Source organism: Penicillium chermesinum (genome assembly GCF_028974085.1).
Source record: "Penicillium chermesinum strain IBT 19713 chromosome Unknown utg000007l:1.0-2695246.0:1.0-2697696.0, whole genome shotgun sequence".
Classification (NCBI taxonomy): domain Eukaryota; kingdom Fungi; phylum Ascomycota; class Eurotiomycetes; order Eurotiales; family Aspergillaceae; genus Penicillium; species Penicillium chermesinum.
The window spans coordinates 1,713,748-1,738,039 of NW_026695317.1; the positions used below are offsets into that span (position 1 = coordinate 1,713,748).

Here is a 24,292-nt window from a genome sequence, read left to right on the forward strand (position 1 = left end):
CCTTCGTCGTGAATCAGAATGTATAGACGATGTGGGTAAACCTCGTAGGTGTGAAGAGGTCAAGTTTAGAGGACCTGTAACCTGGCAACGGTCAGTTATGTGATCTCAAATACGATTCTCCTCCCCACCCATCTCAGGGGAAATGGTTCCTCCCCGGTGTTACATGGGGCCTTTAGCGAGCTGCTGGATCGAGATCTCTTACTTTGTTGCACATTCAAGATAGCAAACGAGATTTGTCCTGTTGGCAAGGATGTGATCTCATACGCTCCGTGTCCGGCACCTCCTGTCAAGGGGAGAGATGGAAGGGTCCTTGCCTCCAGGAATGATATTATGTCACCGGTACATAGGGCTGGAGACACCCAAATCCTGCGGCCTGAAAACCGGTCTGTAGCAGTCGAATATCGGATCAAGAAAAACGAAGTATTGAGTAATTGGAATTTGGTCGGAGCCACTTGCCAACACGGCGTTCTCAGATACTTTTACACGATAAAGAAGCTGAGAGGTGACTCTGCGTTATCGGAAGCCACACGGGCCACATGAATAGCTGACGATTTGATTTCCTCCCCGGGCGATGGTGGGAGGAAAGTGTACATGTAGCCATCGACGGGGGTGGGCAGCAGGGCCTTTCGTATTGGGCTTCCAGGGCCTTGATCTTTCCTGATTCGCCACAGCCGGAAGTCACCTGGATTGTTCCTCATCATGGAAATATCTGTGATCGTGATAAGGCTCTAAGTCCAATCAAATTGTTCTGATTTTTGTGGGGACGACATCACCTGCGGCTGTCTTCGCATCGTGGTATACTCCGCGATGGAGATTAATCTTATTCTCCCCGAGCTGAATCACCATGGAAGTGTGCATTGGCGGTTGAGTCTTTCCGGATCAACAAACACCGTTCCTTCTAGAACAGGAAAGCTCGGGAGAAAGATCCCAAAGAGCGATGTCGACAGCAAGCCAGCGGACCAGCAGGCGTCGATGCTTCGATTGCTAAAAAAGCTAGAAGGGAATCCCGGTTCCACGGTGACTCGGAGGTACCACAAAGCACGAGATTGAGGATGAATTAGGGCGTTCTTTTGATCAAGGGTATTCAAAACTGAATTCTCCAGTTTACGAGGAAATTGTCGCAGTTAAGAGTAGATTTAATGGCGTCCGTTCTGGAAGCCCCAATGCTAGTGGACACCAAACCCTAAAGGATCACCCCCATGAATTGGTATCCCCAGCTCTACGATGAGGAAGGTTTCCCGTTGCCGTTCTACAAAGAAAGCAGGTCAACCCGCCCGTTCAATCTGAGGTTGGAAGTCTGCGTGAATAAAAGCTCCTTGAATGCGTCTCGCGGATCATCAGTATATGATCTGCGGGATGTTCTGTTCCTGACCAGCGTCTTAAATGTAGGGACTCAATTGCAGTCTCTGTACGCGTATGCCGATCAGGGAACAACACATCGGAAGGAATTTCCCCCTTTCAGAATTCGTAATCTCGTAATTTCCAGACGTTGGATACTATCAACGGGCATGCACGGGTCCACCCAGTGGATTAGGTCTCGCGAAATGCGGTATGCAACAGCTCCGAGCGCGAGAGTACAAACAAATAAACCCGATTGAGAGGAGCTTTCCTGTGTTATTCCAGCTTAATAGCGCTATATGTTCGATCATAATTGATCATCTTCTATCCACAACCTCGTATTTCCATAGCACAAGGCCAGCGCGTGCCGTAAACTTTGACCTCAGGATACTTCATGATGTCAACCGGTGTCTTAAACAAGGGCTCCTTGCACGTCATCGTGTCACCCAGTGCCTATCCAGGGCCGTTCTCAAGGCCCCGCGACATCCATCAATGGCCTTTGAGAAAGTTTGGACACCACTTAAACTTCCCGCGGCCCTGGATTCCTCCGACCCTGGCCAACGGCTACCACAGATCGACATAGTCGAAACAGGGATAGCTCTGCCAGATGCAGAAGACCAGACATTAAGGAATCCAGTCGCTGCCCGAGAGAATTTCCTCGGCATGCCGAATCCAATACACTGGAAAATCAATCTCGATCTTCTCACGGCCAGAATCGCCAAGTCGTCGGTAGTGAACTTTCGAGAGTTTCAAGATATCCGCTTCTTCTGCCATTGTATCTGTAACAATGCGACCGCACCATTGCTCTGTAATACCCCGTTTCAGGTCGCACAGCCCCTCCAGGTCTGCCGAGGATGACTGTCTAACCTATGAAGACGCAGGGACAAACAATTAATCTATACGGGCTGACACGGCGTGTCCACATCATCGTGACACGCCATGTCCCACGCCGGATTACATGCTGGGGTAGGTACAGTTTACAACTGCTCGGTGGTGCATACGCAAGCCTCTTTATCAAGATAAGCAGTGTATTCTGACCGCATGGTAGAGAGTCAGTCTGGTGGGTTGGCCTGGCGCTCAGCTCGAGGAATGATTGATAGCGGCCTCCGACAACACGTTGAACTATTCTGCTAAGAGCTGAAAATTGAGCTGTTCTCATGGATATTCCGGCTATCATTCAATGAAAATCCCAAGAGATATGCTTGAATGATTGGTGATCATTTTTGGGCTAGTTCCTGCGGGGACATTTGGGCATCTGAACATGCGGGCACCGTGAATAATTCAAGATCATACGCGAGCTCTGCCGGTGCCAATCGAGACCTCATAGCTCACCACCAGCAATATACTACCTGCATCAAGTGATAGGCTAGTACATGCCTCGGGTAATATTCTCTAACACAAGGCCGGTATTCACACCCGCCTTGGAATCAGACTCTCTTCACATTCCGGCCGAACGGTTCACGGAGCGAGACAAGGACGAGAAAGTCAAATATCCACAATACTCAATCTCTAAGTCTAAGCCCCTTCAAAATAACCGCGGAGGCAATGTTCTAGATGCTTACTCAGTTACTCATATACTAGGAGTCTGACCTTGTGGGAGCTGTGCGGTATATTCATCAATTCCAGTATGGTAGACATAATATCCCGACATTGAAATTTGAACTTAGCGGAGCGTTTCCTTTTTGAAAGGTACCGAACCCCTTCGATTTTGTCCCTATCACTAAGCTATTACCGGTCATGGAGGGCTTGGGCATACCAATAAGCTTGAAGGAGCGATTCAATAATGACGACCGAAATCTCTGCATATCCGTGTACTGTGGGGCAGCGCAAGCTTGATATAAACGGACGGTGCATGTGGCTTTATAGATCACGGCGCAAGGAGACTCGGGCAATTGAAAATGTGTCGAAACCTGGCTACCAGTACGAGAGAAAGACTCGGAGTGTTTCACTCGAACTTGACGGCCTATTCACAAACTCCTCAGTGGCACCATAACGATCTACCTATCGAAGTACTAGTTGCTTTCCAAGTCACGATCCACAAGACTAACCTGTGACTAGCAAGCCGGTAGAGCGTAGATTACACTTCTTCAGTCTTGGATATTAAAGTTGCTCCTGTTATCCAATCGGCAGATCTAGCAACCCAGCAGAGCCGAGAGACTCGGTGCAGGGCAGGTGTTTGTCACGTACAGTACAAGGACCTCGGGAGTGCGTATGAGCTTTAATGTCCCGATCCATTATGAGGAATTCTCTCACCTATGTACTAGTATCGGCGACTGTGTTCTACCTTACTTTCAGTCCTGGTGATACTATAAGATATTCTTCCAGTCGATCGATCACTCACCTAAACTGACAGAGAGTACGTTCGAGTCCCTGACAGTACGCCGGAACCACCAGAAGTTCTTGTCCAATCATCGATACGCCGGGAGGTGTACTCACGTTACATACTCCTATGATGGACATGGATTTGAGGTACCTGGGTGTTCATCAAAGGTTTTCCAGACCAGTCGTGGAAATAGGGGCGACATGCGTGATCAACAGGACAAGGACCCGACAACGTGCATGCGGCGCTAAAGCCGCAGTTCCACCTGCAGAGACAACTTGCTTTTTCTGTGAGCGTCGTATCTTATTGGCTGCACGCGCTTGCTTAGACGCTGCATGACTCGTGTGTATGTACCTCAAGAGAACCAGCACCGGATCTCACCACAACATCACGGTGGGTCATCACATTTGGCATACTAGTATGTAGACATCCTTACGCCAACCGCAAGGGTGGCTTCCAACGGGGAAAGATAAGAACCGATAAAGCTATGTATTTGCACTAGAGGCCTAAACTTGCATAGGGCCATGAAAGTAAACTGAGCGCGCATAACCGGATGCACGGCAGCCTTCAAAACATAAGAGCAACCAGACAGGCGAGCCAGGCGCTTTAACTCCCGTCTTGTGACTCAGGGACAACAAGATCGGTTTAACCAATGGTCGGATTTGCATCATCCGCAGAAGCATACAAAACAACCGAGAACATAATGGAAAAGCATGTGCCCACTGAGGGAAAAAAAATGCTGAGACAAGAGGAAATTTCATGGTGACTGTCCCAAGTCTTTCGTCACACAAAACATCAACATTGGCAAGGCGGACGTTGCCGTAAAGATAGTAAAGAATGAACCTCGCGCCCGAGAAGCGGAGAAGGTAGGGCGCTAGGAAGAGAAGGATAATGAATGGCCCACCTGGTGGAGAAGGGGAAAGAGAAGGAGAAGGAATTAAGGAAAGTTCATACGTCGCTGTCACATGATGGTCGGCATTACATGAGGGGGGTCTTGCGCTTTTCGGCGCTAGACAGCACAAGCATAGGTGTCTTACGACGCTCGGGTGCTTGAGCAACCTGCCCCTGGCCCGCGACCACGGCCGCCACAGAGGGAGAAGAGGCGCCAGAGGGCGATGAGACTTGGGAGGCTTGCTCCGAACGTATCTCATTCAGCCTGGCCGAGAAATATCCATCCTCACTGGTAGGACTGGCACTCTGATAGGGACTATCAGGAGACCTGCGGCTGGACTTCTCCTTGCGCTCGGATCCAATGGCACCACTGGCAGCAGCCCGGAGACTTCCCAAGCTAGGTTTGCTGGAGAGGCTTCCACTGCGGACAGTGACATCGTCGCCGTCGGAGAAAGTGAACTCCTTCTCACTAGCGGGAGTGTTCGTGCCTCCGCTGCTGTTGTATCCATTGCTACGAGAGTCGGCGCGACGCTCGATTCCAGCACGAACCAGATTGTGGACGGCACGTCGGCGTTGGCGCGTAGCAAAGTTCTTGCTACCCTCATGCTTGGATGTTGGCTTAGCAAGAAGATCCTCCAGAGAAGGCGGATTACGAGGCTGGCGAGCTGGATGCTCCCCCGCACGGGCCTGGCCAGGTCCAAAGGTGCCAGTAGCAGGCGTTGGAGGGAAAACAGCCGAACGAGGTCCAGCGCCGACATTGGCCTTTATAGTGTCAATTCCAGTTTTCAATGTAGGATTGAAAGATCCGTTCTTCCGATGGTTTCGGCGAAAGGCGCCCGTAGCCTCCGCTGGTGGAGAAGGAGTACCACTTGGCGGAGAGACCGACCGCTGGGGGAAATGCATTGAAAGTGGAGCGGAGTCTGCTGGGGGAGAAATCTCCGCACGGAACTGGGGCACCTGGTGGGTAGCCATGTGTCTCTCGCTGTAGAAGGGCTTGTCTTCCTGGGCCGGGGAATTGTGATCCATGACATAGCTCTGCTGGCCTGTAAGAGGATTGTACACGGAGAACAAGCCAGGTTGGCCTGGAACAGGCTGCACAACCGGCTGAACACCCTGCTGGAGCTGTTGCTGGTAGAATCCAGCACTGGCCATGGAGGGCGAGACGACCTGCTGCTGTTGCTGATGCTGCAACTGCAGATGAGGAAGACTTGCTCCCAAGGTGAGTCCTTGGAATTGCTGCGCAGCAGCGGTAACACTCATCAATTGCTGTTGCAGGCGTTGCTGCTGTGCCGCGAGAAAGAGATTGGTCGACATCAGCTCTGCGTACAGATTCTCATCCATCACATCGCCGTTTCCCATATCCAACAACGGAGGTGCGAGCACCTGCTCCGGCATGGTGTACATAGGACGGTTCTGGGTCTGGTTCCGGTGGCGCGGGTTCATACCCTGATTAGAAGCGAATGTGTGCTGCGGGAATCCAGCTCCCGTAGCAGTCTGGGGAACACGATCACTCCGGTTTGGAACGGGGAATCGACCACCCTCCATGGCACTACGCTGCTGCTGAGAGGGAATGGTCGCAGACCGGGGTGCGGTACGCAACCCAGCCAAAAGATGAGAGCGACTTGTACGCGGCGTAGAGACGGAGGGCTGGGATTCGTCGATGGTAGCCACTTGAGGAGGAACACTCAGCCGCTTGATGTGGGAGCCTTTCCCCCGGGAGGCAAAGCCAGAGCTAGGCACACCGAGGGAACTGCCATTATTGAAAGAGTTATTGTAGGTCATTTGAGCAAGACCGCCAGCGTCCAGACTCATGTTCGTTGAGTGGGCGAGATGGAGTATGTGCAAGACAGAGCCGAGATAGAAATTGTAATGGTAAACGTTTCGTTCGAAGGGAGATTGGAAGATTTATGGGTCAACCACAAAGCTTCAAGCTTTCCTGGGAAATTAGGTGATTAAAGGTCTCTAAGTCGATGAGTGACACCGGAAGCAGATAGGAATCGATGTTGGATCGCAGGACAAAAGACACGGTTTCTGCTTGGCAGATTGTCAGCGGGAAGGTTCGGTGGCAGACTAGCGAGTCGGCTCACATACCACAAGCGAACAACAAACTCAGAAGATGGAAGGAACCCAAGGCAGAATATCAAAATTATCGAGCTGTACAAGGTTGATGATCTGAGAATTTTTTTTTCTCCTTTTCGAGCCAGGCCCAACAGAACTTGGACCTAAAGATAGGAACACGGAAAAGAAATTATGTGAATAATGGGTTAAAAGTCTCTCAATGCCCTGGAAAGAAGAGAATCGGTTTGAGAGAGATGCGCTGCAAATCCCTGATGGAAAGGTCGAAGCAAAAGGCGAGTTTGGGGCGGATGTATGGGCTCGGGAGGGAGACCGAGATGAAACACGCCTAGGTTTGTCGACACAGAGCCAAGGCAGGTGTTCCAACAACCACAGGAACGCGAAAGAAAGCCCCCGTACTAGAGGGGAGATGCGAAGTCCGAAGAGAAGACAAAAGAACCGATGGGGTTCGGAAAGCAAATCGAAGGGTTCGGGAACGAAATCAAGTCGGAGACTCGGCCAAACGCGAGTAACCTCTTTTTTTCTTCAGGGGTAGGAGGAATCGAAGTATTTGCAGAGGGGAAGAAAAGGGTGTTTTTTTTTGGCTTTTTTATTAGGTTTATGTTTTCCCGAATCAACGACGCGAGCTGCAAGAAAGAAAGAGTGCAGGGAAGAAAAGAAGGGTAGAGGAGAGAGGTGGAAGAAGAGAAGAACGAGACAGTGCGGCTGTGGGGAATTGGAGGGTTCGTGGGTGCCTCGGGCTTTCAGGCAACGGCGGTCCGGCGCTGTGATTGGCGGGCGGAGAAGGTATACACTGCTAGTACGAGCAATCAACGGTCGTCGTGCCTAACTTCTGCAAGCTTACATTTGGGCAGAAACAGCCTGTCATTATAATTCTTTGCAATATGAACCCCCCTTCCTTGAAGACCTGTTTGGACGGAGCTGAAGAGGCCCAGGGCTGACGGAGCCGCCCACCGCCAATCACGGACGCGTTCAAGCCTCCGGGGGTGACGAGGCCAGGCCCAATGCAGCCGGCTGTCACATCTTCTCGCCCACAATTGGCTACGACTCCTTATGCCACCGCCCCCGGCACCCGCTCCATCGTCTCAGAATCCCCCTGGAGCCGCCCGGCTCTCGAGCCAAGCCCTCTGCTCTGCCCAATAGCGCTGCATATCTCCACGCGGCTCTCGTGGCAAGTCACCAGACCAAGCCATTGTTGACCTCATTTTTACATATGCGGAGCGGTCAGACTGGGTCTGAGGAGCTGCCCGGATGATTACCGACTATTCGTAGGGGAGGGAATAAACAAGTGCGATTGGGTATGTTAGCGTGATTGTGATCTACGATGGGCGACGCCGATCACTTGTCAGCCGAGCTGTGGCTGTGGACCTGGGCGTCTTATGTTGGTTCTATTGCATGCATACAGACCTGGGGCCAGCGCCTACCAATGATTGCTTGAATCTACAATGGAGATGGAGAGCTCCCCCTCTCCGATAACTCCAAGTACCAGATCGTGACCCCGCCCTTGGCTTGCGTCTGACATTCGCTGTTCGCGCTTAAGATGGGCGTTTTGTCTAGATCTTGAACCTGTTCTCGAGAAGGAATAGACGAACGTAGACAATCCGCTCATGACGGAACCCACTCCTTGTCCCCTCCTGTAGTTGCTTGCACTTGGTGATGCTTTTAATCCCTCGCATGGGTCCGGGTCACAGATCTGTAAGTGGCGATTGAAGATCTGAGAAGCTGAACCCCATGGACGAACTACAGTTTAAGGCGAGGCATAACACAGTATGTGTCAATAGCATACGAGCTTTCAATCAGCCTACGTAACTAATAACTTATACATAAGCTGGATAGTAGATAAGGTTATATAGGCAATGAATGGGGTAGTCGAGTTGGTAGTTTACCTCTTCATCAAATATTTCCATGGCCTTCCTCGGGGTGGGGTCACTCATACACTTACCCGTAGTCATAGCCAGGTTCGGCGAGAGTTACTAAAGTCGCGATGCGTTTAGATGAGCAGCCTTGGGGAATAAGAATAGTTTTCGTAATCATGAAAGATAAGAATAAGGTTACATGAAAGAAGATCGTGCGAATGCGACGACTCTTCACCTAGTCATTGGACGTGTGATCAAACAACTGCAGGCTTAGAAGTCGCGCTTGCGTTGTTGGCGCGGTCGAACTCCAGAGCATCAGCGAGCTCACCGGCGATAGGGTCCAGATCATCTTCCTTCAGGCCGGTTGCAAGGGACACCAAATTGCGGTGTCCGTTGAGAATGGGGCTCACGCCGGCGTCGGCGGTCAATGAGACGAGTTCTTCGACGGCAAGGCGACGCTCCTTCTCAAGGCGCACGAGGTTGCTTATTGCTTCGAAACGGGAGACCAAATCTTCGCGGGTAAGAGGGGCGGAGTTGGGGTTTGAAGGCATATCAGGGGCATGAAGGGCAATCCAACGATCAAGTTTTGCGCGGTGGCTCAGCTCTACAAGAGACTTGAATTCATCTCGTTTGGTTGCACATAATTCTCGTCGGCTTTCAATGTCGATGTGTTGGAACTGAGCCTCTTTGGCAATGATAGAATCTGTCTGTTGCTGGATTTTTGCTCGGTCTGACTCAAGATGCGCGTACAGGGCTTCGGGGTTGGCAATGTCATTCAGTTCTTCTTGACCGGGTTTCGAGCTTCCATAGTGCATTGCCAGCTTCTTGTTAGCATCAGCCATAACCCCGCTGATCTTGGCGAGCAGACTTGAGTGAGAAGATAAATCGACGCCGGCATCTGCAACGGCGGCGGATTGGTGTTCAGGGACAGCCCCCCCAATTTCGCCATCGATGTGGTCATTTGCCATCGTGATGGATGATGGAGGGGGTGGAGGCTCGTGCTCAGACTGATATTGATGAAGCATATGAGCGGCGGTTTCTCCCTTCTTGTTCATGAGGTCACCAGCGCGGGGGCATTGGGCAAGAAGCAAGCTGACAAGGCGGAATGCACCATTGCGAGCGGCTACAAGAGCGGCAGTATCGCCATTGTTATCCTGACAAGACATCAACATCTCGATCTCATCAGGTGAATAGAGTCGGGACAGTTTATCCCACAGGACCTCGCAATAGTATCGGGCACTCTTCCATTTTCCCTTGCTGCGAGTCGTTTCGGCAATGTGATGAAAAATTGTAGCTCCAAACCAATCTCGGAAGTTGACAGTCTCACTCAATAGATCCACCAGGGCCGGGAAAGTCTTCTTCTCGTAGTTGTTAGTGAACAAGACGGCTCGGACAAGCGGAGTTTCGTCGTGATTTGACAAAACACTCAGATCAGCTCCCCGGTTAATGAAGTCCTGCACGATTTCGAGATCGCCCATGGAGCAAGCCCAATGCAGCGCGGTGTTCCCAGAATCATCGATAGCCTTGTCGATTTGGAAATCGGCGGGAGGTTGAGGAGGGCGAAACCGAGTTGCCTGGGGACCATCTCCCACAGTCATGAAATAGTCCAGCAGCTGGTCTCCATACATGATATGTTCTTGCTCTTTGATGGACATAATCGTTTCCTCGCGCTTGCGCTTTCGAGTACCCACGTGCGTCGGGCCGACAATGTCCTCATCTAACATTGAAGAGCTGTCGAATTGCGCGTGTTCAATAGAATCGTCAACATCAGGGCCAAGATCCATGTCATGATGGTCGTGCGGAAGCGCTGGTGGGGCCATACTTCCGATGGGCTGAGAAACATTGTAGGCGTCTTGGGAATGAGAAGAAGGTGGAGGGGGAGGGAGTACACGAGTAGCGGTAGGTCTGCGCTGCGCTCTCGCCCTTTGACCGGATGCGTTTCCATTAGTAGGTCGCGGCGCAGGCGGCGGAGTATGAGCATTAGGATCAAGATCAAAGATCGCTCTCAATTTGTCCAAGACATGGTTGCGCTCTGCCAGCAGGCGCCCGTCTTGGAGAGGGATCCATGTTCCTAAAGTTTCCACGACTCAGCATTATTCAGGATCACTTCCCAATTTGCGGTTCTCACCTTGATATTTGCCATATCCACCCTGCACCTTCTCATGAATCCCTTTCTGGACTTCACGCTCTAGAATCCGAGTCCTTGCTGGTTTATCGAACCCTGCAGCCTTTAGAATATGAGTCGCATTGACATAGTCGTCTTTGCGTCGTCGCATCACACTTTCCGAGCCGATCTTCAATTCAAAGACAGGCTCCTGCAAATCCACAAGTTAGAATCAGCAGCAGGAAGACAATTGCCCATGATAAAACAAGAGCAGCAAATAAAGCCCGGAGGAGTGCGCGTACATGGCTGTAGGTGGCTGAAAAGACTCCCGCCATCTCGAATGTTGCCTCCAGCGGCAACGATCAAGTCTCGGGCAGCGATATGCCAGCGCGAATGCGCCCGAAACTTCTTCAGGATTGACAGATCAGACACACGGTTTTTGGGCTGTAATTCGATCTTGTCGCAAGGGGTACGATGCGCGAAAAGAGGTCGAACGAGGGGTCAAGTATCGGGACTTTGGTCGATCGAAGAGATGAGAAACGCGAGACGCGCCTCCAGGCCTCGCGTTAAGTGGGTTTTGTAGGCTAAACCCTTTTCAGTGAATGTCGCACCGGTCGGGTGAGGTCACGTGGTCAATGAACACTCCAGGCCAGTTATAAGTGAAGGATTTCACATGACCGCGGTCACATGACTCTACCCGGAGCCAACATTTGATATCGCCAGTGAAAGCGTCCGCCCAACCTCCTGCTCTGGTGCTAGCTTTGTCCCCGGTCCACCAATCAATTCGTCTGCACAATGACTGTCACCGAGTCAATTAAGAATGCGGTTGGCCTTGGAGAGACCACTGGTGTGTTTACTAGCCATTGGCAGAGGGGGAACAGCCCCAAGCTAACAGGACCCAGCGACCCGCCAGGAAATGTCGGATGCCCGCCTTCCCATGCAGTATCGCGACTCATGTGCCCACCTCCTGATCCCTCTCAACCGATGCCGACAAGCAGAGTACTATCTTCCCTGGAAGTGCGAGGTACGAATCTTCGAGCGCTCCCGCTCCCGGATATGAATTGCTGTATTCAATATCTGCCTCCAATGCTATCAATCTAAGCTTCAATGCGGCTCATGCTAACCCATATGGACAGGATGAGAGACACTCCTATGAAAAGTGCCAATATGACGAATTTAAAAAGCGCGTTGCCAAGATGGACGAGCTTCGTGCCGCCAAGGAGGGAGCTCGAAGCAACTAAGTGCTGCGCTGGGCTTTTCCTTTGTGTTTGGCAGCCAGGGCTGCTGCACAGGCAGCAAATGATGTACATATAAGATACCGACACTGCTCATGGACTTGCCTTTAATGGCGTTGGGACCTGCTCTTTTTTTTTGTGTTCTCTCGTGAATGGAGATATGAAAGCCCATGCTTGACTTGTTGAACTCTCAATACTCCAACAAGCCACCGAGGAGTCAAGAACCTCCAGACGAAACATTGCAATGGCATCATTTCCTTTAGCAATGATCTTGGTCATTGGTATTTGTAACAGGATAGATATTGGTAGTACACGCTTCCGGTCGCAGCTCACATGACCCCGCGAGAGTATTTCCAGACCAGTGAAAACTGACTTCAGGTCCCTCCAAGGTCTACAGCATATACCTTCGCCCTTCTAACGAATGTCCTCCAATGGCAACCTAGAGCGGCTCCGGCGGTGTTGGACAAACATTTGTCAGCAACTGCCCTAGCCTCCAGGGCTGGGCATCTGCACGTCGCTTGTATTGGCAGGATGACATGCAGATCCAATCGTGTGTTCCATGCAAAGACTGTAGGGGATTTAGAACAAGCGCCCTCTCCTCGTATGGCCAAGCGGGGCCTAATTAATTAGTGTCGGATCAGGTCCGCGGGAAACGATCCAAGCCTCCAATTCGCAAGACCGTGGTTCGATTGCTCATAACTTTTAAGGCTGGGTCTTATACGGTTGATAAACTTCCTAGACACCAGTGGCGTATAAAGACTAGGGCTCTTCGCCTCCACGGTGCTTCATACTGAATCTCCAGGCCTCTAGATCTATAAGAAGGCAGTTGAATAAACAGGGCGGAATCACCTGATTGCTTAGAAATCGATTCGTGGGCCTTATCGCCGAGATCAGCCCCGCCAGAGCCATAACGGCTAAAAATTCCCCCTCTCTTGATGGGCGAGAATTGAAAAGAACCGGGCAGAACGGATTTCTGAGGACCATGCGCGGCTTCTTGACTTTCTAGTCTCCGGCATCGCCTCATCTCTGCATCTTTACTATTCACTCATTTTCGTCGGCGGCCTTGTGGACTCCGCGGGTCGGAAGACCTTGTCGCAATCTACTTCCGTTTCTGTCCGGTCTTGTGCACCAACGAATTGAACAGACATCATGGGTCTACTGTACAGAATACTTGACCCCCTCACTGCAGAACATCTCATTGACCAAGTCATCTAGTGCACTCGGAACTGCGCTGGAATGGCCCGAGGCCAAGAAAAAGGCCCACCAGGTGCGCCAGTGGGGCATTGAGGTATGCGCAATGGGACGGCGGCGATGCAGAACAGGCCAAATTTCTGGAGATGAGGGGCAAGAAACTAATAGGTTATACAGCAACTGTTGGCAAACTGGCGACGCATGAAAGGCAAGGAAAGGGATGCGCTTCTTTGGGGTGACGAGGTATGGTCAATGATGTTCGTGGTTATCCGGGGTGTAGGCTAACGGGTCTCTCGCATGGGGGGGGGCAGGTCGAATATCTTGTTGTTGCCCTCGATGATGCGTCCAAGAAGGCGCGCTTGTCATTGGCACAAGCTGAGATCCTGAAATCCCTCGCTCTAGATGAGGCTAATTGGAAGCCTGATGAAAGCCAGCATGGTGATGGTGACCAGTGAGTTTGGTCTTGTCTCTTTTGGTAGCGTTTAACCGGTAGGCTTTCTAACATCTAGCAGTGATGGCGAACATCCTCCCCATTTCCACCCCGAATTCGGACGTTTCATGCTCGAGGCCACCCCAGGACGCCCGTGGGGAATTGGATTCAAGGACTTGTTGAAAGTGGAATCAAACATGAAGTGGAGGTTAGAGGGGGCTCTATAACTCGTGGTACCCGGTATACACCATCGCTGACAATTCATTGGTCTAGACGCGAGGTCGCCAAGGCACATATGGCACCCAACGAATCCCCTATAACTCTGACGACTTTCCCTCGGCTCGGAACGAAAGATGACTACATTCAGCCATATTATCCTCCCTCAGGACCTGCCCTTCGATCACAGTTCGTTCCTGATGAAATTGCAAACCCCCATATCCGGTTCCCGACACTAGCAGGCAATATTCGTTCACGACGAGGCCGCAAGGTGGAGTTGAATGTTCCGATCTACAAAGATAAAAACACGCCGGTGCCATTCAAGGACCCTACTGTCAACTATGATCTTCATAATTGGCCAGAAGATGACGATGTACGGAACGGGGCTGCTAAGGATGATCATGTCTATATGGACGCGATGGCATTCGGCATGGGCAGCTGCTGCTTGCAAATCACCTTCCAGGCGAAGAATATGACCGAAGGAAGAAAGCTCTACGACCAACTGAGCCCCCTTGGTCCCATTCTTCTTGCTCTTACCGCCGCTACCCCAATCTATAAGGGATTCCTTGTTGACACTGATGTGCGGTGGAATCAAATTAGCGCCGCTGTTGACGACAGGACCCCCGAGGAACTTGGCGAAGTAGTAAGATCATCGTTCCTCATCTTTATCTTGGTCTTGACTGACATTAGCAGCCTCTCAAAAACGACCGGTGGAGAATTCCGAAGTCACGCTATGCGTCCAACTCAACTTACATCTCTCAAGACCCTCGATTAAGACCCGAGTATCTGGATCCAGACCTGGTAGTTGACGAGGATATCAAGAAGCGCTTGATAGATGGAGGGATGGATGATCTACTTGCAACCCATTTTGCACACTTATTTATACGTGATCCACTTGTGATCTTTTCGGAGGACTTGGAGGAGCTGGACGTGAACAAAGGTGACCACTTTGAAAACCTCCAATCTACCAACTGGCAACACATGCGGTTCAAGCCTCCGCCTTCAGAGAAGGATGACATCGGCTGGCGAGTGGAATTCCGATCAATGGAGATCCAGATTACGGACTTTGAGAACGCCGCCTTTAGCATCTTCATGGTCCTAATCACTCGCGCGATCCTGAGCTTTGATCTCAACTTCTACATCCCAATCCAGCGGACTACGGAAAACATGGAGACTGCACATGTCCGCAACGCCGTGCTGGACAGCAAATTCTATTTCCGCAAGGATCCTTTCCCAAAGCGAGTCCCAAGGACCCACGGCAGCACAGTCTCCGCGAATCCCTCCTCGGCCGTCAACACGCCGCCCTCCTCGCCACCTCTTGGACCCGTAGAATCCGAGTATGAGCTGATGACCATTGCTGAAATTATCAATGGGTGCCCTGAGGGCTCCTTCCCCGGTCTTATTCCCCTGGTCGAGTCATACTTGAACAGCGTCAACGTGGATGTCGAGACACGCTGCTTCCTTGCCAGCTATCTTGACCTCATCCGCAAGCGGGCTGATGGCACCCTTTGGACTGGAGCTAAATGGATCCGCGAGTTTGTTACTCACCACCCAAGCTACAAGCAAGACAGTGTTGTCTCCGAAGAAATCTGCTATGACCTTGTCAAAGCGGTCGAGGAAGTGACAGTTAATGAGGGCCGCAATGGCAGGATTGGCTGGGAGCTACTCCGCGGCAAAAAGAATTAAATAGAATCTGCTTTCACAGTGCCCTTAAAAAAGTTTGAAGCGGGAGTGCTTCACATTCCTTGCAATTAGACACGAGCCTCGAATGCACATATTCGTTGTGGCCAAGAGTATTCCCTTCTTGGCCACGAAGTTCTTGATTAGTTACCGAGTCTTGCCCCAGCTTGATTTAGTGAACCCATCCCTTTTCCATCATTACTTGATTACGGTCGATTTCAGTCTCTGCTGAAACCCGATAACAATAGTCTCCGTGTCACGCAAACTCAGATCATGCCCTGGATCAGCAGCGTCAAGCAGCGTCACACAGCATATGGAAATCTCCAGGGCGTATTGCAACGGTTACAGCAGTCCTCAATGCCAAAGCTGTCGGAGAAACTTCCCCCCTTCAATCGTCTCAGTCTCTCTAGATCCATGAGACAGTGAGACTGCGAACTTTTGGAGAAAAGACCAGGCTTCTCACTACGCACCCCAGCGCTAAAGGTTCCCGGGTTCTCTTCTCGTACGAATAAACAAGTCTAGTTCCCCCCCCAAATCACCATGTGCTGGACAGTACCCATCACCCCCAAACTCGAGCCACGCCACCTCTCTGCAGAAAAACAAACCATCATCGCAGTAACACAGGGCTTCCTCACGGCCCTCAGCACGAAATCCTGGACCGACTTCGAAAAGTACTGCGTCCGGGCGGGAGGCATGTCCCTGTCACCGCCAGCGCCCACAGCGCTGCGGTTCTGCACCATCGGCTCGTTTCTTGAGTATATGGCGACTCTGCAAGATACCATCGACGAGCGGATCTGGGATGCCGAGGTCAGGGTGCATGAGGACGGGAATCTGGCGACTGTTTGGGCGCCGTTCCGGGCGAAGGTGAATGGGGTCGTGGATCATGTGGGAGTGGAGCTTTTCGTTATGCATAAGATTAATGGGGATTGGAAGGTGACTGGGTTGGCGGATTCCTGTCGGCGACCCCGGGGAGACGAGGTGGAAATGGAGTAGTCGCTTCACACGTCAATATCCAATGGGGTTGGTCTTACTAGTATGCGTTTGTTCTAGTACTTTTATCTTGTACTTCACCTCTGTAGATCAATGTCACCCGCTAGATCTCTATCCTCCTGGATGTCCAGCGGAAACTTGGGCTTTCCATGTCAAGGGCGATCGAAACTCCATACGCACGCTGGCTGCGTTGGCTGTGATCCTCGGCTCTGAATGGGTAGATTTACAAAGGGTGTTTGAGGGGCTCCAACTGATGAAATCAGCAGAGTTACGGCTAATGTTGTTTTATCCTGCGGGGCTTTGATTCACCTCGAACTTGACTTGGGTAGCCTCTGCATGCACGGTAGTGTTACCATTGACGAATTGGGTGCGCTTTAGGAGAGCAGAATATAGTGTTCAGGTAGAGCAAACTAGGCAGGCCTCAACTCCTAGCACTATTCAAAGTTAACAGAAAGTATATTCTAGGGCTTTGATGGATGGAAGCCGATTAATAAAAGTTGACACACAGCATTAAGGCAGATGAACGTAACGCGACGGGTTTCTAGATTTTGAAAGTGCGGTCTTCGAGCTCATTTCCTAGAATCATCTCCCTAGAATCACGCTGGATTAGTACATTTCGACGCAGCCTCCAGAAATGTTACTCGAGAAATGCCCCAGCCAATGCTGCCATGGAAGTCTCGGGTAAACCTCGGTCTCCAAGGGCACCACAACTGGCAGATCCCACATCGTCAACACCAATGCGGCAGTCAATCCGCCGCTATGCAGCGCCGTTGAGTGCACTGACACTCAAGACTGAGAACCGTAGCCCAGCATTGGCTCGTTCCCCTCTGATCCCCTGGTTGCCGTTTCTCTCGGACCTCAGATGTCGTCATGGTGGAATCTGCGGAATCTTGGAACAATCCTTTACTTGAAACCCAACATCTTCCCGGCTTTCTTGGACGGCACATTTAGCCGGAGATTACCCTTCTTCAGTCTGTCATCCTCCGAGACAACCGCTGATCATGGACTGTTTAGGTGTGGGGCTTCGAGTCCCTCCGTCCCTGCCCCGCAAAATGCGGGATATTACCCTAAGCTTCCCAATCTGGGGAAGTATATGAATCTTGCCCCTATTTCCACCATGGATCCCCCTGTCTGCTCATCCCAGGCAGTCCCGGCTCGCAAGTATCGTGCGCCATGCTAGCAATTGCCATTGGTTTTCTTGCGGTGTGGGCGACTGCCCTTGCAGCTCCTACGCTAGGGTCGGCGCCTACAGTACAAGTTCGCAATGGAACCTACACAGGCATTCACGACACAAATTATAACCAGGATTACTTTCTGGGTATACCCTATGCCCAGCAGCCTATTGGGAACTTGCGATTCACGGTGCCTCAGTCGCTCAACGAGAGTTGGGACGGTTCGCGCGACGCCAAGGCTTATTCGGATATCTGTGTCGGCTATGGAGTGAGTGCTTCTCATTCGGTACCTGGGATAGACTTAAGCCCCTGTTCTGGCCTAACATGAATCCAGACCGATTCGATTTGGTATCCTCAGAGTGAGGCCTGCTTAACCCTCAATGTCATCCGGAGCGCCTCCGCTACAAAGGGCTCGAAGCTACCAGTGGGTGTCTGGATTCACGGCGGTGGTTTTTTCGAGGGATCCGGAAGAGACGAGCGCTATAACATGTCGCGTATTGTAGAGAATGCCTCCAAGATCGGTACGGCTCGATGCTATATTACAAGGAACTATACCCTTTTGATACTAATTCATTGCAAGGAAAACCATTTATCGCTGTCAGCATCAACTACAGACTCTCGGCCTGGGGCTTCATCAGCTCCAGCGAGCTCGCCGGCAGCGGCAATACCAACCTCGGCCTCCGGGATCAACGGCTTGCTCTGCAATGGATCCAGGAGAACATTGAAGCCTTTGGCGGAGACCCGACCAAGGTAACTATCTGGGGCGAATCCGCCGGCGCCATGTCGGTGGGCTACCATCTCACAGCATACGGCGGACGAGACGACAGGCTCTTCCGGGCAGGGATCCTGGAATCCGGAGCCCCGATTGCGGCCGGGCCGTCGAACTATACCACCTACCAGTCCAGCTATGACGAGATCGTGGCTGCGGTGAACTGCACCAACACCGTGGACACGCTGCAGTGCTTGCGAGAAGTTCCGTTTGCCCGTCTCAACTCTGTTTTCAACGGGACCTACGGGTCGCCTAAGTACAACTTTGGGCCGGTGGTAGATGGTGATTTCATTCGTGATTGGGGTAGTATCCAGCTGGATAAACATGAATTTGTCAAGGTGCCTGTCCTGGCTGGGTCTAATACCGATGAAGGAACGGCGTTTGGTCCAACCGGGATCAACACGACCGAGGAGTGGTATGACTACCTGACTGGTATGGCTCTCCCACGGAAGAACGTAAACCTTATTTATTACTACAGAGCATACGCTGACCCGTAGCTGGGATAAATTAGCGGGGGGCATTCAACTTCGCAACCCCACCCACCGTCGCAAACCAAATCCTCAAACTCTACCCCGACATCCCTTCGGAGGGCATCCCGGCCTTCCTCGGCGACACTCGCGTCCCCTCGCAAGGCTATCAATGGCGCCGAACGAGCGCCTTCGCCGGCGACTTCACCATGCACGCAAACCGCCGCCGCCAATGCGAGGTCTGGGCTGAGACGTCTACGCCCGCATACTGCTACCGCTTCAATGTGCACGCCGCCGACGTTCCGCTGCTGTACGGCGTGACGCACTTCGAAGAAGTGTCGTTTGTGTTCAACAACATCGCCGGGCTGGGGTACCACTACGGCAAGCCGTTTGCCGGGGTGCCGCAGTCCTATATCAACCTCAGCTCGATGATGACGAGTATGTGGGCCTCGTTCATCCATGACCTGGACCCCAATTCAGGCGTCAATAAGTCGGTGCATTGGGCTGCCTACCAGCGGGATTCACCCATGGATCTGGTGCTGGATGCAAACACCACCAGCCATATGGAAGCTGACACCTGGCGCAAGGAGGGGATCGATTATATCAATTCAGTGGCCAAGGCTTTTTGGCGCTGAAATAGGGCCGTGTTCTGTCTTCTGTGCCTCGGCGGTTCTACCATTTAGAGCCATAGTCAGAGATGCAATGGAACGATCTATAATTTGGCTAGCTTGTACTCCGGAGTGTTTTCTAAGGCCCTGGAACGATGTCCGTAGTGGAGCCGATATGGTACTGCGGTACGGAGTATGTAAGGGGTAATAACAAGCCGCATTCAGCGTCTGTTGGGCAACGTCGATTATTCAACAAGATAACTTAACGGAGACACAGACGAAGCGGATCTCAACGGGAACCAAGAGCGGGGGGGGGGGGAGCTCCGGCACGCGACACGTGGAAATCTTCATCGGGATCTGAAATCGAACCTTCGCATTCCGAAACATCCCTATTCGATGATCGGATAGTCGCGGCACCTGGGAGGCTTGTGACGAACTCGATTGTTTATTGTTTGTAGACTCGGTACTAGGACACGGTACTTTCATGGGAAAAAAACTAAGCCCACCATGTCCCAACTAGTTCAACACCCTATGACGAAAATGGAACACCCCCCGACCCAAGCCGCGTCTAAAGAACGTGCAGATCGGAGACCTACCGATCGAGATCTCGCGTGGAGTTCGCGTTGTCCATGGAACGGCTAGAGGGGCCGTTTCAATAGCGTGCGCCGATGTCTCGCCAATCTATTGAATCTTTGCCCGACGAACTGGGTTCCCCGTCTGATCCGGCAACGCGGGTCGCAGACTATTGAAGCCAAAAAGAAAAGAAAAGTAAAGAAAAAAAGAAATAAAAGTAAAAATAGAAAGGAAGAAATGGACACCCAATATAACGTCAACAGATTGCCCGATCCGATCGCGTAGATCTCTGGCACGATCCTTGTACAGGATCAGGGACTCGGATCCACATGAGTCGCATGATCCTTCGCTAATGTAACAAAAGGGCCTGCACGATCTTGGTAGCGTCAAATGGCCCGAAAACACTAGAAGCGTTCGTGATCGGGTATGTGCCCTCTACCCAACGCGGAGCCTTTGAGTTTCGATTCAATCCGATCCTGAACTAGTCCGATGGGCCTACGCCCCGGCAGGTCCGCCAATCAGGAGTCCTCTTCCAGGCAGCAGAGCGCCCGATACCGCGCAGTACAACAAATAGAAGAACCAAGGCTTGCTCGCAACGAAGTCTATCTACATAACGGGCTGCCTTCGACGGTGAAACCCTGCTGGGCGACGGGGCGGGCTGCAGTACGCGGTGTGAAGATCGGAGGCGGGCTCCCTCCAATCAGAGGGGCTCGCCGCGCATCGCGGTAAAACGGTGACTTGAAAATTACGGATACCGGTATGCGAGGGGGCTCGTCCTGCGGGTGTCGTTGGCGCATCGGGGGGTGTGGCCCCGCTGCGTTTTGACATGCACGATGCATGCCATGGGAGGAGCGGTGATCGTGAAGGAAAGATGCCGCTTGATCGCAGAAGGCTTGTGTCTTCAGGGTCAGTGACCTCATGACCCGGAGTACTCTCCGTAGTCAAATCAGAGATCTGGAAGACCTTCTTCCCTCGCCGCAGAAACCAAGAAGATGGGGCGGGCTGTTCTGATGGCTTTTCTGACTCATGGCTTTGCATGAGTGTCTACTGTTTTAGTACACAATACATATGGATGGCCAATGGGGGGAGAGAGGCGGGCAGGAACGGGCCTTCGAGCCTTCGATAATGTTCTATAATGCCCGGGACCACGTCTGGGGGCTTTCTGGAGCGGAGCAAAACAGTATTCCAAATCAATAGTTCCATCGCGCGATTTGGGTGTCCCCCACTCCTGCTGGGGTTAATGTGAGATAAACTTCGGTGTGGTCTATGGCGCTAGGTTCTATTGAACCATGGGCCTCAGCCGCCGCTAAAACAGTATGCGCCTCGAGAATACGGATTTGGCCAGAAGGATGTCCTCCATACGGAGTACTCGATGAAAGGGATCACCGGTCCAGAAAGCTTGTAGCTGACCCGTGTGTAAAGAACCTTACCGCGATCAGGGCATGCACATTACCTTGTACACACCACACGCCCTCCCTCCCGCATTTCTTACCAATCAGCCTGCGGGTGGACCTATACTTATTCGCCAGGAGTATTCGAGTATTTCAACGCGGCAAGGGTATCCAGCGGAGCATCCAAGGCGAGCAGGAAAGGGAAAATCAAACGATACAGGTATGAGACGGGTAGATCCGATGGATCTCCAAGCACAATTGGTTTGGGCTGGTTAAGGCGGGATGACTGATTCCAGCTCCATACTGCGTACACCCTTGAAAGGGCTCAGGAGCACGTCAACCCTTGGACCTCTCCCCCCTCCCCACGGCCCAATAGATCGATGGATGGATGTGGTTTAGCGCAGGAGGCCCCAAGAGCCGGTAAAATATCGATCTACCTTCAATCACCCTGGTTAATCTCCAGCTCACCTGCACCATTGGTGCGATTGGCAGTAACTTTTCCTTTTTTTGGATTTCAGATTGAGAGCTGAATGGTGCTGGCCCAATTCTCGGGGAGGGCTGACCTGCTGCGCGTGATGCAGCTTGAGGAAGGAACTAAGAGGGAGGGGGTTGAAAAGGACAGATCTGAGAGAACGATCGCGGCGGCACGGGTGCAACCCCTCCACACCCTTTTTTTTACCCCTTCTGCAGACTTTCTCTAGTCTCAGATAGGGTTTGCACTGGGGCACGACGTTGTTTGTGCCGTGCGGACCAGCTCCGGTAATCGATCTACAGCTAATTCCAGTTAGGAAGGAGAGTACGAGAGATGCCTCCGCTGAGCCATGTGCAGGTCTCCCCCGGGGCCTTTCCTACTACAGTGGACCGGAGGCATACCCAGGGGAACCCCGTCCACTGCCTCCCTAGGTAGTGCCTCATTATCTGGTGCAAACTCTCTGCAGATGTCGATGCAGCAAGAATCGAGAGTCAGGGCAGTTCGGAGGAAACACGATCTGCGAGACGAGTCCGATCTGGTGTTCGTGGTCTGAGCTGCGTCTGATTTGCCTTGGCTGCAGGGGGAGAATTATCTCCGTGGGGTTCAGATGCCTTTGACTGGTGGACTCGGCGGCCCACTCCCGACACTATTGAAATTGTCTGGATTTGCGTAGAACCTCATTGTTTGGGGCTTGCCTCCGAGTCTAGTATTACCGCCTTTTGCACAGAATCGCAGTTGCGCCCCGGATGTCCTCCGTACTCCGGATTTGCTTATTGAGAACCGGCGTCCAGCCAAGGCTGAAGCGGTTGACAGCAAAGGCTAATGGCTAATGGCTCATGCCTGATGTTTTAGTGACGACACTTCGCTTAGATCGAAACCCGATAGGCTTAGTCGAGATCTTGGATCTGTGCGCGTATCTGCATCGTACCCATGCTAATATGTGGTTTCGGTCATCGTACATTTCTTGTTGTTTGATCTATAGATCGATCCCCAGGTATGACAAGGTTCAGGTGGCATCCATGGATCGAGTAAAGTTGACACATGGCAATGTCGGTACGGCGTACTGTCAAGGTGTGACGATGGTGGGGTGGTATGCTTACGGCTTCTGAGCGATGCAAGATCTCCACAGACATCGGCCGAAAGCCGGCGTCCTGATTGAGTTGTATGGATCTAGCAGCGCGGCTATAGATCGATCTACGCCCTAAAAAGAGAAAAAAAGAAAAAGAAAAAAATATATCTTATACTAGTTTGTTTCGTGGATAACAATGACACGTGTTGCCGTCCTTACAGTTCAGCTGCAATAAAAAACAAAAAACTAAAACTGAAACTAAAGCAAAATGAGGAACAATCCTGCGCCCAACTGGAGTCGGCGTGTTTCCCGGCCGTAAAAGCAAATGCCGCATCGCAGCGGAGTTGGGAATTCCAAATTCTCTATCTCGATCACTTCGGGTGCATGCTAGCGCAAGTCTTGGCTCCGAACGTTGCGATAACTTCATGTTCACCGTCCTTTTCCAAAAAATCAGTCGTCGATCCTATGGCCCGCTTCATCCTCATCATCCCTGCTTCGCAACAGTACCCCGGTCCCGGAAGATGAAGAACCTCCGACTCCAAGACTTCCGTCGCGAGCACATGACTAGTTCAAGGGTCTCCAAATTGGAGTAGCAAACCCCGAGATATGGAGCCGTGATTACCCCCCCCGTTACGTGTGGCACCAAAATCCACAACAGCTATGCAAAGTGCTGACCCTCTCAGATGCCGAGAAGGGGGGAAACGACAACTCAAGTCCAACCTAGCCAATCCGACCTGCACCCACCAGGGATCGCACGAACGGGCCTGTCAACAAGCCCCGCGAACATGACAAATTCTGAGACGCGCGGGGGAGGCGTCGTGATTCGCGGCTATGCGCGCCGCGTATCTTTCCTTCTTCTCGGTAGCCTGGGCTGATTTGGAATTATTACATCTCAGGATCTTCCCACAAGGCTGCAGGATGGCCGTCAGGCATCTCTGAAGCGTCTCGAGAAACCTTATTCCAAATTGGGAAGAGGCCCCCCCCCCTTCCGTGGGCAAAGCGCCGTTGCGGGAGGAATCGCACTTTCGTCATGGGGTCGCTTGTACGGAGGACGTCCGGGGGTTTGTAGCGGTACGTGGTTTTTTCCATGAGACCTTCTATTTTAAACTTGTATCTGTACGTAACCTGGATACTTTCCAAGTTGCTTTTTGGGGGGTTTAAAATGTATTTGGAGTAAGTAGCCCGGCTGAGCATAGAATGACAACTCCGTGGGAGGATCTCGAGGCTACTCAGATGATCGTAGCGGCCTGCACCTAGACGCGTTCGCCCGATTCTTTTTGACGCCCTGTTCCTTCCCCCAGCCGCCCCCCTTTCATGTGCGAAGGATCGCAGATCGGGGCGTTCGATCCTAGATGAGATCCAACGGGACTCATTCTCTTTTTACCCTAGTACCATGACGTTGAGCTTGGCAGCCATGGACCTCGGGAGGGACTGTGCATCATCT

General features: G+C 51.9%; 9 protein-coding genes across 9 annotated transcripts; 5 read left to right on the forward strand and 4 right to left on the reverse strand.

Annotated features, from left to right (window-relative positions):
* Positions 1-479: 479 nt before the first annotated feature.
* On the reverse strand, positions 480-698 carry N7468_009376 (uncharacterized protein; the record flags this gene model as incomplete). The annotated part of the gene is made up of 1 exon (XM_058478672.1): positions 480-698. The coding sequence occupies one exon, from the start codon at positions 696-698 to the stop codon at positions 480-482; it is 219 nt and encodes a 72-aa protein (XP_058327002.1).
* A 1,132-nt stretch (positions 699-1,830) lies between these two features.
* On the forward strand, positions 1,831-2,196 carry N7468_009377 (uncharacterized protein; the record flags this gene model as incomplete). Its single annotated transcript, XM_058478673.1, has 1 exon — positions 1,831-2,196. One exon carries the CDS (start codon positions 1,831-1,833, stop codon positions 2,194-2,196), a length of 366 nt encoding a protein of 121 aa, XP_058327003.1.
* Positions 2,197-4,636: 2,440 nt separating this feature from the next.
* Positions 4,637-6,361, reverse strand: N7468_009378 (uncharacterized protein; the record flags this gene model as incomplete). Its single annotated transcript, XM_058478674.1, has 1 exon — positions 4,637-6,361. The coding sequence occupies one exon, from the start codon at positions 6,359-6,361 to the stop codon at positions 4,637-4,639; it is 1,725 nt and encodes a 574-aa protein (XP_058327004.1).
* A 2,374-nt stretch (positions 6,362-8,735) lies between these two features.
* N7468_009379 (putative APSES transcription factor) lies at positions 8,736-10,757 on the reverse strand (the record flags this gene model as incomplete). Its single annotated transcript, XM_058478675.1, has 2 exons — positions 8,736-10,531; positions 10,589-10,757. The coding sequence occupies 2 exons, from the start codon at positions 10,755-10,757 to the stop codon at positions 8,736-8,738; spliced, it is 1,965 nt and encodes a 654-aa protein (XP_058327005.1).
* Positions 10,758-11,380: 623 nt separating this feature from the next.
* Positions 11,381-11,826, forward strand: N7468_009380 (NADH dehydrogenase [ubiquinone] 1 beta subcomplex subunit 7; the record flags this gene model as incomplete). The annotated part of the gene is made up of 3 exons (XM_058478676.1): positions 11,381-11,432; positions 11,488-11,609; positions 11,722-11,826. The coding sequence occupies 3 exons, from the start codon at positions 11,381-11,383 to the stop codon at positions 11,824-11,826; spliced, it is 279 nt and encodes a 92-aa protein (XP_058327006.1).
* Positions 11,827-12,969: 1,143 nt separating this feature from the next.
* Positions 12,970-15,343, forward strand: N7468_009381 (glutamate--cysteine ligase; the record flags this gene model as incomplete). Its single annotated transcript, XM_058478677.1, has 7 exons — positions 12,970-12,980; positions 13,036-13,108; positions 13,189-13,254; positions 13,323-13,462; positions 13,524-13,649; positions 13,715-14,300; positions 14,351-15,343. The coding sequence occupies 7 exons, from the start codon at positions 12,970-12,972 to the stop codon at positions 15,341-15,343; spliced, it is 1,995 nt and encodes a 664-aa protein (XP_058327007.1).
* Positions 15,344-15,877: 534 nt separating this feature from the next.
* N7468_009382 (uncharacterized protein) lies at positions 15,878-16,330 on the forward strand (the record flags this gene model as incomplete). Its single annotated transcript, XM_058478678.1, has 1 exon — positions 15,878-16,330. One exon carries the CDS (start codon positions 15,878-15,880, stop codon positions 16,328-16,330), a length of 453 nt encoding a protein of 150 aa, XP_058327008.1.
* Positions 16,331-17,500: 1,170 nt separating this feature from the next.
* Positions 17,501-19,370, forward strand: N7468_009383 (uncharacterized protein; the record flags this gene model as incomplete). Its single annotated transcript, XM_058478679.1, has 4 exons — positions 17,501-17,767; positions 17,834-18,020; positions 18,080-18,723; positions 18,780-19,370. 4 exons carry the CDS (start codon positions 17,501-17,503, stop codon positions 19,368-19,370), a joined length of 1,689 nt encoding a protein of 562 aa, XP_058327009.1.
* Positions 19,371-20,522: 1,152 nt separating this feature from the next.
* N7468_009384 (uncharacterized protein) lies at positions 20,523-20,954 on the reverse strand (the record flags this gene model as incomplete). Its single annotated transcript, XM_058478680.1, has 1 exon — positions 20,523-20,954. One exon carries the CDS (start codon positions 20,952-20,954, stop codon positions 20,523-20,525), a length of 432 nt encoding a protein of 143 aa, XP_058327010.1.
* Between the last annotated feature and the right edge of the window lie 3,338 nt (positions 20,955-24,292).